Genomic DNA, 17147 nt, shown 5'->3' with positions numbered 1-17147 from the left:
GTATTTTAGTTTTGTGGGGACAACAGATGCACAGAAAACTATAAGACAAACTGTAAATCTGTCAAATGTCATTCATGACTCTGTGTGCTGTGCTATTTTTTACGGTTATTTGGGCATTATCATTGTTTCTATCCTACAATTTTACTCTTCTTTTTTCTTCTATGTTTGTATGCTTCCTCTGTTTTTTGCTTAGGATTCTCTTTTCTAGAAGAACTCTGTCTTACAATATAATTAGTACTTGCTGCTTTCAGCTGGTTTCCTATCATATTTATTTAAACGGTGTAAATACTTAATATATCCTCACTGTGAGCTGGTACTTCACTTTATTGAGTCTCATTGTGTTCTGGATGGAGGGAATCTGGTGTTGATGGAACGTATAGTTCTCTTTCTAGTGCCTGGGACTTTCTAAAAGAAATGATGCAACACTCCATCATTTTAGACTGCATACTCATTTACAGTATCCTTGGATATTTATTTAATATTTCAATTATAAAGTCTTCCATTCTCCTTATTCTGAATGTGTGAAAGCGACTGAGGAAATAAATGTCTCTTATAAGGCTGAATTAAGTGTCTACAAGTACCTTACAAGTCACTAATGCTGCTCATATAGTGCAACAACTTTACAAATTACAGATAGCGGAGAATGTTGACTTATGACAAAATACAGTGAAAATAATAATTAATGGTTTAAGAAAAAGATTTTGCTCCATATGTCAACACAGGTACCTGAAGGTATTTACAATTATTTTGTTCTGTGTACAGAAACAGATAGTCTTTGCAGAAATCTTCAGTTTTTGTTTGTGCTTTCTTTCTGCCCTTCCCATCCCTAACTGTAATAAAGACAACAGTTTATGTATCCATATTCATATTAGCATTCACAGAATGCTAGTATTTTCTGATAGACTGTATTTCATCATTCCTGCTTGATTGATTGCTATAGCCTAATAAAATCAAACCTCTCAAACTTCTTGAAAATGCCAAGAAATAGTGCAACAAAAATTTAGATGGGTTTAGTAGGGCAAACATTTGACACTCCTGCATTCAATTACTATTTGGTACATCTTTTCCACATTTTGGATATCAGAGTGTGACAGGAAAAGATTACTTTAAAATGAGACTCAAAAAAACCCCTCCTTTCCCTATGATGATGTTGATGATGGCATACACCTTTCGCAAGCAGAGCTCCTGTTTATTTCAAGTACAGCAGTGTGCACTCTCTCCTTTGGGAAAGCCCTCTCAGGCATCTCAGGCACTTAAAAGTTATTAGTGTGTTTCATTTTACAGTTATAATACACCTAAACATCAGTGCATAGACTGAAACATAGACTGCTGTAGAAATGTTTAGAAGTAACAATCTGCTGCTAACCAGCCAGTCCGCCACAGACTCGTGCTCTATTGGAATTGTTCAACAAACACCATTTAAAATATCAGACTGGACATGACAGAGAACAAAAGAGGTTAAGACAGTGCTTAAGAGAAGATTTGGTGTGTTTATCATGATACTCATGATAATATGTACCTCTGGCTGATGGAGGTTCTGGTTTGCTGGGAACAGCTACAGGAATTTTCTCTTCTGCGTCAGCCTTCTTGGGCATTATCGACTCTAAAGATATTAGTATCTTTTAATTACGTGCATTAAGCTTAAAAATGAGGGTGAAACATACTATTTGAGAGAAGAAAAGGAGATCCTGTTCATAAGATGTACCTTTAACTCGTGGAGCTGCTCGTTTTTTAGGTACTGCAACAGGCTCTGGCTTTTGAGGCACCTTTGCCGGCACTGGCTCCTCAGGTGCCACAACAGGCTCTGGTTCCTCAGGTGCCACAACAGGCTCTGGTTCCTCAAGTGCCACAACAGGCTCTGGTTCTTCAGGTGCCACAACAGGCTCTGGTTTTTGCAGTGCTGCAGAAGACCGTGGTTTTCCGGGTGCCAAAACAGGTTCTGGTTCCTCAAGCACCACAGCAGGTTCTGGCCTCTGGGGTGCCACAAAATGCTTTATTTTTTGGGAAACTGCAACAAACTCTGTTTCTTCAGATACCACAAAAAACTCTGATTTTTGGAGTGCCACAGAAGGCTTTTGTTTAGGAGACACCACAACGTGCTCTGATTTACGGGGTGTCACAACTGTCTTTGGCTCCTCAGGTGCCACAGTGAGTTCTGGTTCCTCAGACGCCAAGAGAGGCTCTGTTTTTTTGGGTGCTACAACAGACCTCGGTTTGGGGGGCAAGATATGCTTTACTTTTTGGGGTGCCACAACAGACTTGGACTCCTCAGGTGCCACAGTGAGCTCTGGTTTCTCAGGTACCACAACAGGCTCTGGTTTTTGGGGTGCCATAATACGTTCTTTCTCCTCTGGTGCCACAACTGGTTCTGGTCTGGGGGGAGCCAAAAGAGGCTCAGGCTCCTCAGATGCCATGAAATGGTCCAGTTTTGGGGGTGCTACAACAGGTGTTGCAACTTCATGCACCAAAAAAGTCTCTATTTTTTGGGATATTGCAGGAGGTTCTTGTTTTTGAGGTGCCACAGAGGGCTTTGGTTTTGGGGGTGCCGCAATCGATTTTGGCTTTCGGAAAACTGCAGCAGGTCCTTTCTCTTCGGGGAGATATGTCTCAGCCACTTCATGTACATAAAAGATATTAGTTCTCAAGTTAACAATTGCGCAGACATACATATCAAGTTTAAGTGAATAACAAACCAAAAAACCACAACTGTAATGGAAGCATTAAAAACATAGCAAGCATGATTGATTTTGCTGGTCTTTTTCAGGACAGGTAGACAAATTTTGGCTTTTCTCCCTTCACATGCATGCACACACATGCCCCTCACATCTCCACTCAGAAGAGCATACATGCATTCACAATATAATGTAAGCTGTAAGTAAAATTCATAATTATAAACAAAATTGACAAGACAAAAGATATTAATAACTCTGCAACTAAGAAGCTGAAGACTTTTTCAAGAATTATCAGCAATGGCATATAATTTTTCTTGGTAGAGCTTCTGGTATTTTAAGTAGGTTGATACTTTCTGCTCTTAGTACTTAGTAATGGGTACTTCCCCCTTTTTGACCATTATCAGTTTAAAGATGTTAGTTGCATTTGCTTTCACAAATGCAAACATGTGTTAGGAAGAAAAGTAAGTATAATCCAAAATAGTACAAAGAATTGAAACATAAAATACAGGTAATTGAGACATTCCAGATTTGTCACTATTCATCAAAAAGACTCACGTATGTCTGTCTCACATACACACACATGCAGGACTCTTAGAACAAGAACAGTTCAGAATGTCAGAAAATAGAAGGTCTGGAAATAATGGTGGTAAAGATAAGAGGAAAAATATTGTTATTGTTTTTTCATTACTGCTGAGATTTACCTTTTTCAGGTATAGGTTCTGGTTCTTCAGGTACAGCCTCAGGTTCTGGCACAATTTCAGGTTCTGGTTCTTTAGGCACAACCTTAGGTTCTGGTATTTTAGGTACAGGAACAACTTTCTTCTCTGGAACAACTTTCTTCGGCATCTCAGGTTCTTTAAAGATATTTATTTGATTTACTTTTAGGAATTTGAAGACTAGGAATTAAAAAGGAGACAATAGCTCCAAGGTGAAAATTATCAACATCAGAAAAAAGAAAAGAGGCTCAGATAAGCCTTTTATGTATTTTTCATATTGCTTGACGTGCACCAGTAATAGCTATTGTTGCTTACTTGGAGCTATTCACAAGCGAAGATGACAACACAATCTAAAACATTTATAAATATCAGAATATAAAAAAGAGGATGAATGATATAGATTTTAAAAGGTAATATTCAGAGAAACAGATGAAAATTTCTGTATGATATCAGTACGGAACATGTACCTTTAGGCGGTGGAGGTTCTGGTTTTTTAGGAACTTCAATGTGCACTTTTTCTTCTGGAACCACTTTCTTGGGCACCTCAGGCACTTTAAAGAAAGTTATTTACTTTATTTGTATGAAATTCAAACCTGTGTCTGTAGTTCTAAAGACACTAAGAAAAAGCAGAATTCAGGGACAGAAAAACATCACTGGTTTTGGCTAGCAGTATCAATTCTTTTCCTCGTCTACAGAAAATTCTCTCTGATGTCTCTTTGAGGTAGTAGTCTACTGCCGGCTACAAAAAGGCCAAGTTCTCTTTCTCTCTCTCACACACATGCAAACACTACAATTTACACAACAAAATAACTTATAAATCTTTTATAGCAAAAAAATAACTAGTATGTCAAAATAGTACTCTAGAAAACAAATGGCTATTCTTCTATTCTTCATTCACAGCTGTTACCTTTAGCTGGTGGGGGTTCTGGTTTCTTTGGTACTTTGACTGGAACCTCTTCTGGGACCACTTTCTTTGGTACCTCAGGCACTTGGAAAATATTAATAACTTTTACTATAAGAATTTCATAAGCAGCATTAAAGTATAACAGCAGAACAATATTAGTATACACCAATTTCCAGACCTCTCTTTTTCCGTGTTAATAGACTTGAAAAATCTTAGACAACAGAAGAAAATTCCAACAGAAGTCTTCCTTATTGTTTTTGATAGTATTAAAAAAAAAACCAAACTAATGTTTTCCCTTCTGCTAATTGTTGCATAATAAGAAATACCTTTAGCTGGTGGAACTTCTGGTTTTTTAGGCTCAGCAACAGGTACTTTCTCTTCTGGGATTTTCTTGGGCACTTCTGGCACTTAAAAATGAATACTTATGTTAATGCTATGAATTTAAATTATTTGTAAATAGCAGTAAAGCGGGGAAAAACAAGCAAAAAGGACGCAAGACAGCATCAGTTAGACACACTACCCTTTCCCAGATAGGTTTTTTGCTCTCAGTCTTGGCAAAAGTCATTTGAGAGTATCAAGGGGAAAAGAGATTGTTCCCCAAAATGAAATACGTAAGCCACAGTTTATAAGAGAGAAAAGATGGAAAAACAGTATCAAAAAGGTTTTATCAGTGAAAGGAAGACAAATTACGTCGGGTTTTATTAATGGCAAGTACCTTTAGCTGGTGGAACTTCTGGCTTTTTAGGCACAGCAACTTTGATTTTCTCTTCAAGAACCACTTCCTTGGGTACTTCTGGCACTTTAAAGAGAGATTATCTTCAGTTAATATATGGAATTTTACAGCTATGTTCAAAACTTTGGAGTAGAAATTGCAAATTATGAATATCCTTAATAGAATCATTTGTTGACGTGTTTATTGACTTAAGTTTCCTTTATGTGTCTGCAGAATATGAGGAACACCTCAGAGACTTCTGGAGTTTTTTCTCCTCTTAATTTAGATTATTCCTCAATTTTAGTCAACTACTTCTCTGATCACAATTCGACTAAGATTGACACTGTTCTTTCTCCATCTCTGGTTACAATCTTCTATGCATGATGTCTTCTCTTCATCATTTTTTCATTTATAAATGGAGAGTTTTCTTCTGTGTTAGATGCGTGTCACTTATTCTGTACTTTGAAATTCTTAAGCTCTCTTTTGGAGCTGACTTTTCATTGTCAGTCCAAAATATTTCAGATCACAGTCCTATTTTCTCTTTAATATTTCTACTATGGTCTGCAAGGATCAATCTCCTCTCTGTCCAACTTTATCAGTATTTCTGACTCACTGGTACACTAATTACATTCAAAAAAAGAGGGTTTAGAGTTTTCAAAACACTAGCATGTAGAACTGTGGCCACAGAAAATAAAGGTAATAGAAAGGTTTTTAAAGCACTAGCAACATAACAACAGAAAAGCTAACATTCACAGAAACAAGGCAGAGATTATTTTCTCTTCCAAAAAGTATTATTTTTATCTGTAGTTCTATAGTGAAACATACCTTTGGCTGGTGGTGGTTCTGGCTTCTTAGGCAGTGTGACAGGTACTTTCTCTTCTGGGATTTTCTTGGGTACCTCTGGTACTTTAAAGAAAACAGTATTCATTTTTGTTATATTCAAGACATTTAAAGATGTAAATTTTTAAGAAAGACAGACTCTCATAAGAAGTATATTAGAAAGATTCATTAGACCAGATATGAAAAGAGATGTGTTAGGCCAAAAATGTTGTATACTGCAATATACTACTAGGAATTTTTGGAAATGAGAAATAAAGATTCATTTATTTTTTAATATAAACCCTAAATTCCAAGAGAAAGAGAAATCTTCTCTTCAAAGTGACATATATTGTTGACATATATCTCTAGGTGGTGCTATTAGCTTTTAAGGCAGAGACAGGTATTTCTCTTCTAAGACACAGTTCTTAGGTACCTCAGGTGCTTTAAAGATATTAGTGCACTTTAAAGAATTAGAAATTAGAAAAATGGTACATTAAGAACGGAAGAGCAAGATAAAACAAGTAAACACAAGCAGACACACCAATAAGAATTACACGTTCAGAAATGTCTTATTGGTTGGATTCCAAAAGAACRTGTTTAATGCGGCTTTGCCGGGGGTCCTTCGCCACCCAGCAGTGATGTGCCACACAAGCCTCTAGTTCCAACATGGAACTGCAGGCTTCGAATTCATCCGTTCGAATGAATTACAACAACTGGTTTCTGAGCCTAATGCTAYCTCCATCCAAAATTCATTCAACTGATCACTAAGTTTAATGAGTGCTGTGAAAGAAAAAGTGTATGTACTTCTCACTTGAGTATTGATGGAATTTTGCAGGCTGTTCACAGGACCTCTGCAATAGGTGAAAAGATTTGTTCYGTATCTCACTGCCTATTGACTCAGCTACAGTTTTCCTTATCATTTTCTGTCCTTCTGGCTGGCCTCTGACATAATTTCTGTGCCGTATAAGGAACAGCTAACCTCAACTGATTTCTATTMATTTGACAACAATGAAAAAACAAGGGACAGAAGAAACTTGAAAAAGAAGAAAAAGGTATGCTGGCCTATACCTTCGGGTGGTGGGGCTTCTGGCTTTTTAGACACAGGGACAGGTTTCTTTTCAGGGATTGCTTTCTTGGGCACTTCAGGCACTTGAAAGATACATAAAAGATTTTAATTTCATGAATTTCAAGTATACATGCAAATAAATAAGACTAGTAAAGAAATATGAAAAGGGATGTGTACAACATAGATGTCACAAATCTCACATGTGAACTACAAACAAATTATTACAATTTAGACACAATTTAAGAGAGACAAGAGATTTGATCAGCACAAGAAGACAAGRCCTCAATTTTACGAGTTTATCAAACTACCTTTAGGTAGTGGAGGTTCTGGTCCCTTAGGCACAGGAGTAGGTTCTGGTTTTTTAGGCACACCAATAGGTACTTTTTCTTCTGGAACAGCTTTCTTAACTACTGCAGGCACTTTAAAGATATTAGTTAATTTTAAGAATTTATAAAGAACAGAATGATAGGTCACACCGAAAAACAAGTTGGTAATGTAAGTAAGGAATTAAAAAGAACGAACACAAAGATTAATTACATTGAACAAGAACTATACCATAAACATGATCAATTTAACTTTCCTGGAGTTCATTGCTTTGCAATGAAGAAGAGATGAAGAAGATCAAATACCTGTAGGTAGTAGAGTCTCCTCTTTTCTGTGAACAGTAGAAACTTCTTCTTCTACGTAAATTTCCTCATAAACTTCACGCACTTGAAAGATATTAGTTTAGATAATTTAAATTAACTCTAGATTAGTATCTTCATACAACAAGACAATGTGGAAGACAACAAATAAAATCAACCTTATTTAAAGACACACAAGTCTACTCCATATCTGCCCTCAAAATTAGGATCATTTCAATTGAAAGAAGAAAAAAAATTCTATTCTACCCTGGCCTGACCTCTTCAGGTTGTCCGAGGAAAGATCTGTGATATGTCCTAAACTGGGCCACTTGCTCAGATGTAGAGAAATGGTCCTCTCTATTTAAGCTTTGTCATTTTTTTTTTCTTTTCCTTGGACTGATCTCAAGTAGCAGGGTCACTTGCCATTATCTTTTGCACTTAAAGCTAAACAAACACATTTTTTTTTTCTCAAGAACAAACCCAGGTGACAGTATTTTTAAAAATATTTTAATTAATTTCAAGTAAATTATGTGTTTAATAATACTTAATATTTTTTCACAATTTATTAAGCCACACTGGAAACTTCATACTAACACTGTTGCAGCTATCTAAACTCTGTGTTAAAGTACACAGAATATTCTGAAAGACACTAAAGAAATATATGTGAAACTATTCCTTTTATCCTTCTAATCCCACTCAACATTTCTTTTATCTTTAAGGTGTGGTACTTCATTAAGTATAGCAGGAGGCATTTTTTCTTTGTGGATAGATTTCTTTGGCCTTCAGGCACATAAAAATATTGGCTTATTTTAGAAATACACACTAAGAAATAAGTAGCACAGGTCTGTAAAACAAAAGTGCTACCAGAACAACATGAAAATATATGGTATTATGCAGCGAACAGAACAGCTCTCTACTCATGTGCCTAGACCTTCTGATGTTAGTAAATGATTCTAAAATTTAGAAATCTATAAGTATCTATAGCTGCCTCTGTCTTTTTATTAATGGTTACATCATCAGAATAGCAAACTATTGTCACAGGGTCTCCTCTAGTTTAGTATACGAGCACGATGGATTTCTTACTTAGTATGTCAAATTTGGAAAAGACTAGAGAAAATTCATTTGGACATTGTATACCTCTAGCTGGAGGAGCTTCTTCTTTAGGTACAGCAGCAGGTATTTTCTTCAGTTGCACAGTTTTCTTTGTCACAGCAGGTACTTCAAAGATATTAGATTCTTTAAGAATATTATCATACACAAAGTGTAAGTAACAAAAAAGCAATGACAGACACATGGTATTTAAGGGAACGTTAGAATAAATACATGGATTAATTTATTGGAACAGAAATGGAATGATAAAGATGAATAACTGACTGACAGGGCATGTGCTACTTTATATATTGCTTGAAGAGTTGGTTTACCTTTAGCTGTTGGAACTTCCAGTTCACTAGAAATAATAGCAGGGACTTCTGCTTCAGTTGGAACTTCCTCATAAGCTTCAGGCTCTTTAAAGATATTAGTTTATTTTACACATTTCCACAGTATTTACAAGCCAAGATTAGAAGCAGAACTTATAATGCAAACACATGGAGGCGTACATGAACAGTGAGTTCTTTGAACACAAATTATTTAAATATATTAATATTTAAAAATCCTAAATTATTTAAATAGCCTGATCATTTAGCTGCTATGGCTACAAGTGATTATTCCTAATTAGTAAAGTACAAATTTACAAAAATAATTGTTTTCTTGTTACTTTGTTCTGTATATTAGATAGAACATGTAACTGAATTTCACATTTCCTCATCTGGAGTTAGTTACTTAGCTATATGCTCCTGTTCAACAATGAATTAAGTCACGGTCAGGGTGGCACTTAGGCAGCGTCTACTTAAGTTAATTAATCTGGTTCAGTGCTGCTAAAGTGCTTTCCAGGAGCTGTTGTTTATGAATCTTTCTCCCAGCAATGAAGAAGAAAAGAACATTTTAAATATGATAAACTAGGACTTTAATTCTGAAGAGAGGGTTTCAAAGCCATGGACGGAAGTTACTTTTAAGTAATTAAAACAAAAGTTTGAATTGACAGTGCATTTCTTACATATATGTATATATATAAAAATACATGTATGTATGTATGTATAAACAACACCTAGGAACATTAATGGATTTATTCTCTGCAGTTTACTGTTTGGTATTTGGTTCACTGCTATACCTTCATATGAAAGAGGTTCCTCTTCTCTAGGAGTTATGGTAGGTACTTTCTCTTCAAAGGCAGCCCTCTTAGGAGCCTCAGGCACTTTAAAGATATTAGCTTTCTTTTAGTAACCTCAAAATCATTTGCAATTTTAAAAATCAAAATCATGAATAAAACTGGAAAACAGAACAGCCTAATAGGAAAGTTATCTTGAGGTCTCCAATGCCATGCATTTCTGTTGGAGAAATATTGTGCAGTTCTAAAACTAGCTTGCTGGAGCAATTATGTGAAGAAACATTATGTTCTGATCTCAAAGTCAATTTCTATTTTCACTGGGTCTTCATGCCTTTCCCTATGACACATTTAACAGCTTTAATGATTTTAGATTACTAACTTTCAACTTATTACTCCTCTATGAATATCATGACCAATATATTGACTTCAAAACCAACATATTGACTTCAAAACAGAAGTACTTATGCTAGAAGTATATTAAAACCTCAGTGCTTTTTATCTTTAGACTATAATTGTGAATTTAGTTTAAACTAAGTACTGATGCCTCCTCAGCATGTTTTAGTTGATAAATCAGTGTAGCATACGTATAGCACATTGTATAGCCTGCATATAGCATGTATATGAAAGAGTTTTCAATTTAGCACTCAGGATGGAATCCCCGCAGTTAGGGATTAGATACTCTTGCCATGACATAAATAACATCACGATATTTTTAAAAGACGTTAGTTGGCAATAACGATACCACTATTTCCTTTCCACAAAATCTCATACCAAAAATTCTTCTACCTTTCAGTGGTGGAGCTTCTATTTCAGGTGCATATGTAGGTTTCTTTTCTTCAGGGACAGCTCTTTTGACAACAGCAGGCCCTTTAAGATATTATTTACTTTTAGGGCTTTTAAAGTTATTTGGAAGATGTTAGAAAGAAGAAGAGCAAATATGACAGGCCAATTCATGAAACAACAAAGAATTAAATACTTCCTGAAAGAACATTTATGTTGATTTTGAAGATTAGACAGAAGAGTGACGTATTAAAAACATATTAATGAAAGTTGGAAATAGTTTTGTATGGTTGAATCTCCTCCTATTCAGAAGGATCAAAAATACCACTTGTATTGCTCCCATATGTAGCTTAAAGACAGAGCACACATTTTTTTAAAGGACTTTCACATATTTTCAACAAATGACTTGAAACAAACAGGTAAAAAGACTCAGTCACAAACAGCAGTACCACAGAGACATAAAACATATGCATATCTTTCTCAACAAGTAACGAAGACGAAAGAGTGAAATCAGAGTACATGATTCATGAGTGCAGTGAAGAGGAAGTGTACCTTTAGCTGGTGGAGCCATTTCTTTTTTAGGAACAGCAGGTGGTACCTTTTCTTTTGGAACAGGTTTCTTCGGCACTGCTGGCACTTTAAAGACATTGTTTGGTTTTTAAGAACTTTTGCAGTATGAATATTATGTAAGAACAAAAGTTAAACAGAAGCAAACAATGTGAAAAGTCAGAGAAGTTAAAAGACTATAAAACACAGTCTGACGCTGGTGACCTTGCAGACCATCCCTTTGCCTCCTGAGTCTGGTTGGACAGTTCTGTTTGGATACGACTGGCTAGAGTCTTCAGTATTCACCGAAAGAAAACACTGCTCGTTTGGTGAACTTTTGATTGGGACAGTCCATAACCATTACTTTATGGACTACCAGCTGAAATTGATGGCAGCTGGAAATATATTAAGGTTTTCATTTCCTACCAGGTAACTCTAAGTCTTTTTGCAAAAATAAACCCCCATCCCACTGATTTCGTTATGATAATTTGTATGAGAAGCAACTACAAAATTAGCAGAAAATGTGTTTCTGGCAAACCCAGTGCTTTGAATAGAAAATTACAGAGCTCCAGGCTAGCACAGAAATTCTGTTTCCATCTAGTGATAACTGCTATTCATGACATTCATCTTTTTACAGTCTGATACAGGGACCATATATTTGGATTGTGTGTAGTCCGGTTTATCAGTAGGATTGAAAAGGGTCCTTGATTTTTAGGATTCTATGAGCAACTAGGATTTTACTGACATGGAGTTACTGCTAAGCATCATGGAATAGCTTAATGATCTTCATTAAGTTATATAACCATTTCTTTTCAATAATGAGGAAATTTCATTAATATTGTGATGACATGGAATTGATTCAAGAATCAAGAAATCCCCTGTACCCTCATTCCTTTGTCTTCAATAAGAAGGTCGTTTGTTGCAATTTTAATTTGCCAAAGAGATAGGTTTTTTTGAGGGACAGGGAGGATTCTGAGAAGGCAGAGGGCTTTGTTTTTAAATTTATCTAGTAGTTGATGTACCTTTAGCTGGTGGAGCTTCTTTTTTAGGAACAGGAACTGGCACTTTTTCTTCTGGCAGAGGTCTTTTAGGCACCTCAGGCACTTCAAAAAACGTTGCAGTAGGGATTTTTAGGTTATTTACAAAGAATTCCCACAGATACAAAGACAGCAAACAGAACAACCACTCATCCATAGAAGAACCACTTCATCATTTATGCAGAGACTAGGAAGAGCCGCTTGGCTCGGAGTTCACGAGCAATGAAAGCTAAGGAATATTACTTTATGTCTTTCTGGTGTATTTTAGATGCACTCTCCGCTTGGCATGAGGGATCCTATAATTCTATAATCATAACTTTAAACGATAAGAAGAAAAGCCCTACCAGAGTTATAAGAACTCTAACTCACAGGCATTAAAGTGGGCAAGGGAAACAAGTACTGAAACATAAAAATATCAAATCTAAACTGAAGCTGAATTGCATCAGAGAATTATCATTTACTTTGTGCATGTCACATTTACACTAGCTCATTTTAGGCAGTCCAGTGGAGAACCTTTCCATTCCACTTTGAAGGGAAAGATTCCTTAGAAAGGAAGGAATAGGGGAGAAACATTTTTTTAAGTGGATTTTTTTCTATCACCAACAGCAGACACACACAGGAATACGGGTGGGGGAAAAAATAAATAAACACCAAAAGAAAGCCTAAGGTGTAGCTGGAAACTCAGTGAACAGTGATAAGAATAAAGAAATCGAGAGCTGATGTACCTATAGTTGGTTGGATTTCATAAGTTTCCTCATACACCTCCTCCAGCTTCTCATAGATCTCTTCCCTCTCTTTAAATTCATACTTTTCATAGGTATCTTCCTCTTCCTCAGCTTCCTCTTTATATTCTTTTTCCTGAAGCTCCTCATATCTCTCAGGTTCTTCAGCTTCCTCATATGCCTCAATTTCTTCAGTTTCTTGAACCTGCTCAAAGTCTTCAGTACTTTCATACGTCTCATACTTCTCATACTCCTCATATACGTACTCATATTTCTCCACTGCAGGAGCAGGAGCAGGAGCAGGGACTCTCTCTTTCTGGACAGGTTTCTTGGGTACTTCAGGCACTTTAGAGACAGTGTTGCTGTTACTACCTTACAATTATTTTACTTTTTTTTACAGTTACCTAAGACAGTCCACATGAAACAGAAACTGTTCTTGGTAACCACAAACATAAGTTACAATAAAATAGAATATGCTCTTGAAACAGTAAATATATTCTAAAAGATTTTAGAAAAGAAGAAAACCAAATCTTTGGAGGAATGAGAAGTGAATCTGTACCTTTAGCTGGTGGTGGTTCTTTGGGTTTGGGGACAACAGCCGGCACTTTCTCTTCTGCAACAGGTCTTTTTTGCACCTTGGGAACTTTAAAGATACAGTTTTCTTTTAGGAATTTAAAAAATCTTTATATAGTATGAACAAATGACACAGGAAACAAAGCTTTATGGTTTTACAATCCAAACTTTGATGCTGAAGAGTTTTGACATAAATTAGAGCAGAAATCTCATGACAATGGCAAAGTTRGAAAGAAGAAGGTCAAGAGTGTTTTTAGTATATATAATAATAATCATAATTGGGAGCACATATACCTTTTGCCGCTGGAACCTCCACTTTTTCAGGCAGGGCAACAGGCACCTTCTCTTCAGGAACAATTTTCTTAGGCACCTTTGGTACTTTAAAGATATGATTTGACTTCAGTGTTCTTGTTGCACAATTTTTAAACACACGCAAATTCAGGAACTTATGACCAGCAGAACAGAAACTTACAAACAAACAAACAATATAGTGGCAAACATAATACAAGACAGACACACTAAAACATCTTGTCCCAAGTTCAACTGTATGACGAATGTTATCTAGTAGTGCTACAACACTTACAAACTGTAGTACCTTTAGCTGGTGGAGCTGGCACCTTTTTAGGAACAGGTACTTTCTCTTCAGGAGTAGGTTTCTTAGGCATCTCAGGCACTTTAAAGACATTTTTTTTTTTTTATTTTAAGAATGTCATTGGCCAGTAGTATTAGAAAGACAACACAAAACATACACAAACATATATACCGGGATAAGAACTGATTTGCAGGATATGTTTTAAAGATGAAACAAAAATACAAACAAAAGGTACTTTATATTCAGAAAAAGACGCCTTCAAAAATCAAATAATTGTGGAGCTTATTTTTTGTTAGAAATTTGATAGACTGCCCTAACCATCAAAACAGAAAAGACAGCACAGGCACAAAAATAACACATGTAAAAAAGAATATGTAGGGCTATTTATGAGAATGGCAACATTGATTATTTTCCTATATATTAACTTATGTACCTTTTTCTGGAGGAAGCTCCAGTTTTTCAGGAGGAGGTACAGGTATTTTTTCTTTTGGAACAGGTTTCTTAGGAACCTCTGGCTCTTTAAAGATATTATTTTGCAAGCATATTTTAAAATTACTTTCAAAGCATTAAAAACATCAAAAAAAAAACATGAAACAAGATAAGAAACTCCCCCAAAAGRTGTTAAGATTTATACACAATTCAGAACAAGAAATAAAGATGAATCTTAACAAAGCCAAAAGATCTCCCTGGTAATTTGCAAGAAGAGATAGCATACCTTTTGCTGGTATTTCTGGAATAGTTTCTTCTTCTTTTTCTTCCTCAGGTACAAAAATGGGAACCTTTTCTTCAGGCACAACTTTCTTTGGCACCTCAGGCACTTTAAAGACATTATTTCATTTTAAGAATTTTACTTTCACAAAATTGCAAAGAAAAATCCACAACATAAAACACAAGGACACCAACTTTAACATAACAATAGTAATTGACAAGAAAATCTATTAGTTATTTTCCTCTCTTGTCCTCAAAACAGCAAAATGGAATTAGGTTATATGAATTATACGAGGATGAGCTCTCCATGCCCAGTTCTTAACTACACAGCATCATTCCTGACCATAAACATTAGCAACATATGCTACAAGAGAGCTGGTAGGAAATTAGTGGCATCTAATTTTTTACAAAAAAAAAAAAAAGAAAAAAGAAAAAAGAAAAAGAGAAAAAGAGAAAAAGAAAAAGGAAAAAACTGTCAGTCTCTGCTCTTCAGTTTTGTTCTAAACTCAGCTACTTAGGTAGAAATTGCTCAGCACCACGGGGCAACTCTGCAATAATCTGCATCCATTTTGAATTTCACATTTAGGGTCCCTCTTCCAACTCCTCACAGGTCAACTGAGTTCTGATTTTCTCTTTGTATCAGTTTAGCTAATGGGCTTGAGATCTGAGCATGCTCTGTAGAGGGATGTGTCAGAATGGTCTTCCTGACCTGAAGATTTTCCAGATAAAGGCCCATAGGTAAGTCATCTTTTTGTTTAAGCATTATGTCATGGGATCACTAACTCTGAGTAATGATATCGCAATGCAGCCCTTAATTCAAGGCAGATGCTTAAAATGGAAAAGCAGCAGATCATTCAAGGTCTGATTCTCAGCCTACTGAAGACAAAACCTAAATAGACAATCAAGCCCCGAGTAAGACCTAGCATTTTTGGCTGCAGAGGATCATCAGGGTGCTAGAACCAAAGATCTGACTTTACATGAGTATAAAATATGAGTTTTAAAGTAAGATTCCACAGAAATAGAAAAATGTAAGGGAGAAGAATTGTCTGCATATGCCAGAAGGTGATATACCTTTAGCTGGTGGAAGTTTCTTTACTTTAGGAACTGCAACAGGCACTTTTTCTTCTGGGACAGCTTTCTTGGGCATCTCTGGCACTTTAAAGACATTGTTTTGTAAAGAAATTTTCAATTACTTTTAAAGCCTCAAAACCACTAAAAACATGGAAAAAGATCACAAACACCCAAAAGATGAAGAAACTCCCTCCAAATGATAGTTAAAGTTTACATCAAACTAGAAATCAATAGGGGTGAACACAGCTTAGTGAGCTGAACAGAGCCCTCTGGTCACTTTCCAGAAGGAATGGTGTACCTTTTGCTGGTATCTCTGGAACAGCTTCCTCTTCTTCCTCCTCCTCTTCCTCAGGAACAAAGACTGGTACCTCTTCAGGTGGAGGTCTTGGTATTTCTGGCACTTCAAAGATAGTATTTAATTGTAGGAAACTTAGAACATCACACACAGATCACACCGTACGTGACATCAGAAACTGAGAGACAACTCACACGGAAGATGAAGCGTGTGAACTAGCAAGCACATTTGACACAAACTGCTGCCATTAGTAGCAGTAACCATCAGTTTAATTTTAGCAAGATGCATCATTTGTATGTTCAGGTATGAGAAAAGATACCTTTGGCTGGTGGAGGTTCTGGCTTTTTAGGCACAGGAACAGCTACTTTCTTTTCTGGAACTTTCTTGGGCACTTCAGGTTCTTTAAAGACATTTTTGTTTAAGAAGTTCATTTTCAACGTAACATAAAAACAAAGTAAAATGACAGCATAACTGACATTATGATAACTACACAAATATGTTAAACTTAATTTTGTAAGAAAGATAACATTCATTTTAAAAGTATATGCTTTATCCACAGATTCACACAAATATGAATTAGAGACATATAAAATATAGAATTAAATGTTGATGTAGAAAGGTTAAGAGGGTAATCTGGCTGATTAGGTACATTATTTACCTGCAACAGTTCTTTTTGAAAGAACAAGTAGTTTAAACTCATTAGGATATATAAATAACTATTATCCTTTGTTTCACTCAAAAGAGAGACAAGAGAGACGCAAAACACAAACGCATAAAATTGCAAGGTATAGAACAAACACATGACTAACAGAAATGATCACACATAATGATAGTGAATGGTTCCCGATTGAATACATTAGGAAGAGGAATGGGATTGTTACTTGCAGTCTTCTAGAGTTGAGAAATAAAATTAGAATTACATAGTTGAATCACGAACTCATATACCTTTGGCTGGTGGAGGTTCGACTTTTTTAGGCACAGGTACCTTCTCTTCTGGCACAGGTTTCTTCGGTACTTCGGGCACTTTAAAGATATTATTATAGTTTAAGAATAAAGTTTAAGGTTTTGAACCACAAGGTAAAGAGAAGTGACATGCATCAAAAGC

General features: G+C 35.8%; 1 protein-coding gene across 1 annotated transcript in view; it reads right to left on the bottom strand.

Moving 5' to 3' along the window:
• The window catches only part of LOC146600541 (titin-like), a 242582-nt gene that overhangs the window by 116528 nt on the left and 108907 nt on the right, over window positions 1-17147 (bottom strand). Inside the window, exons 137-154 of the mRNA XM_085321165.1 lie at window positions 16988-17065; window positions 16362-16442; window positions 16046-16147; window positions 15748-15831; window positions 14684-14785; window positions 14402-14485; window positions 13972-14049; window positions 13671-13754; window positions 13363-13446; window positions 12807-13148; window positions 12067-12147; window positions 5830-5910; window positions 5008-5091; window positions 4619-4699; window positions 3856-3939; window positions 3374-3526; window positions 1706-2614; window positions 1520-1603 (exon numbers count right to left, since the gene is read on the bottom strand). Of these exons, the coding sequence (XP_085177291.1) occupies window positions 1520-1603; window positions 1706-2614; window positions 3374-3526; window positions 3856-3939; window positions 4619-4699; window positions 5008-5091; window positions 5830-5910; window positions 12067-12147; window positions 12807-13148; window positions 13363-13446; window positions 13671-13754; window positions 13972-14049; window positions 14402-14485; window positions 14684-14785; window positions 15748-15831; window positions 16046-16147; window positions 16362-16442; window positions 16988-17065 (2676 nt within the window). The remainder of the gene's footprint in view (window positions 1-1519; window positions 1604-1705; window positions 2615-3373; window positions 3527-3855; window positions 3940-4618; window positions 4700-5007; window positions 5092-5829; window positions 5911-12066; window positions 12148-12806; window positions 13149-13362; window positions 13447-13670; window positions 13755-13971; window positions 14050-14401; window positions 14486-14683; window positions 14786-15747; window positions 15832-16045; window positions 16148-16361; window positions 16443-16987; window positions 17066-17147) is intronic.

The sequence above is a fragment of the Rhea americana genome, unplaced genomic scaffold (genome assembly GCF_003343005.1).
Source record: "Rhea americana isolate MKP2758 unplaced genomic scaffold, rheAme1 scaffold_12, whole genome shotgun sequence".
NCBI classification, from domain to species: domain Eukaryota; kingdom Metazoa; phylum Chordata; class Aves; order Rheiformes; family Rheidae; genus Rhea; species Rhea americana.
This window is presented reverse-complemented; position numbering and strand designations above follow the sequence as displayed.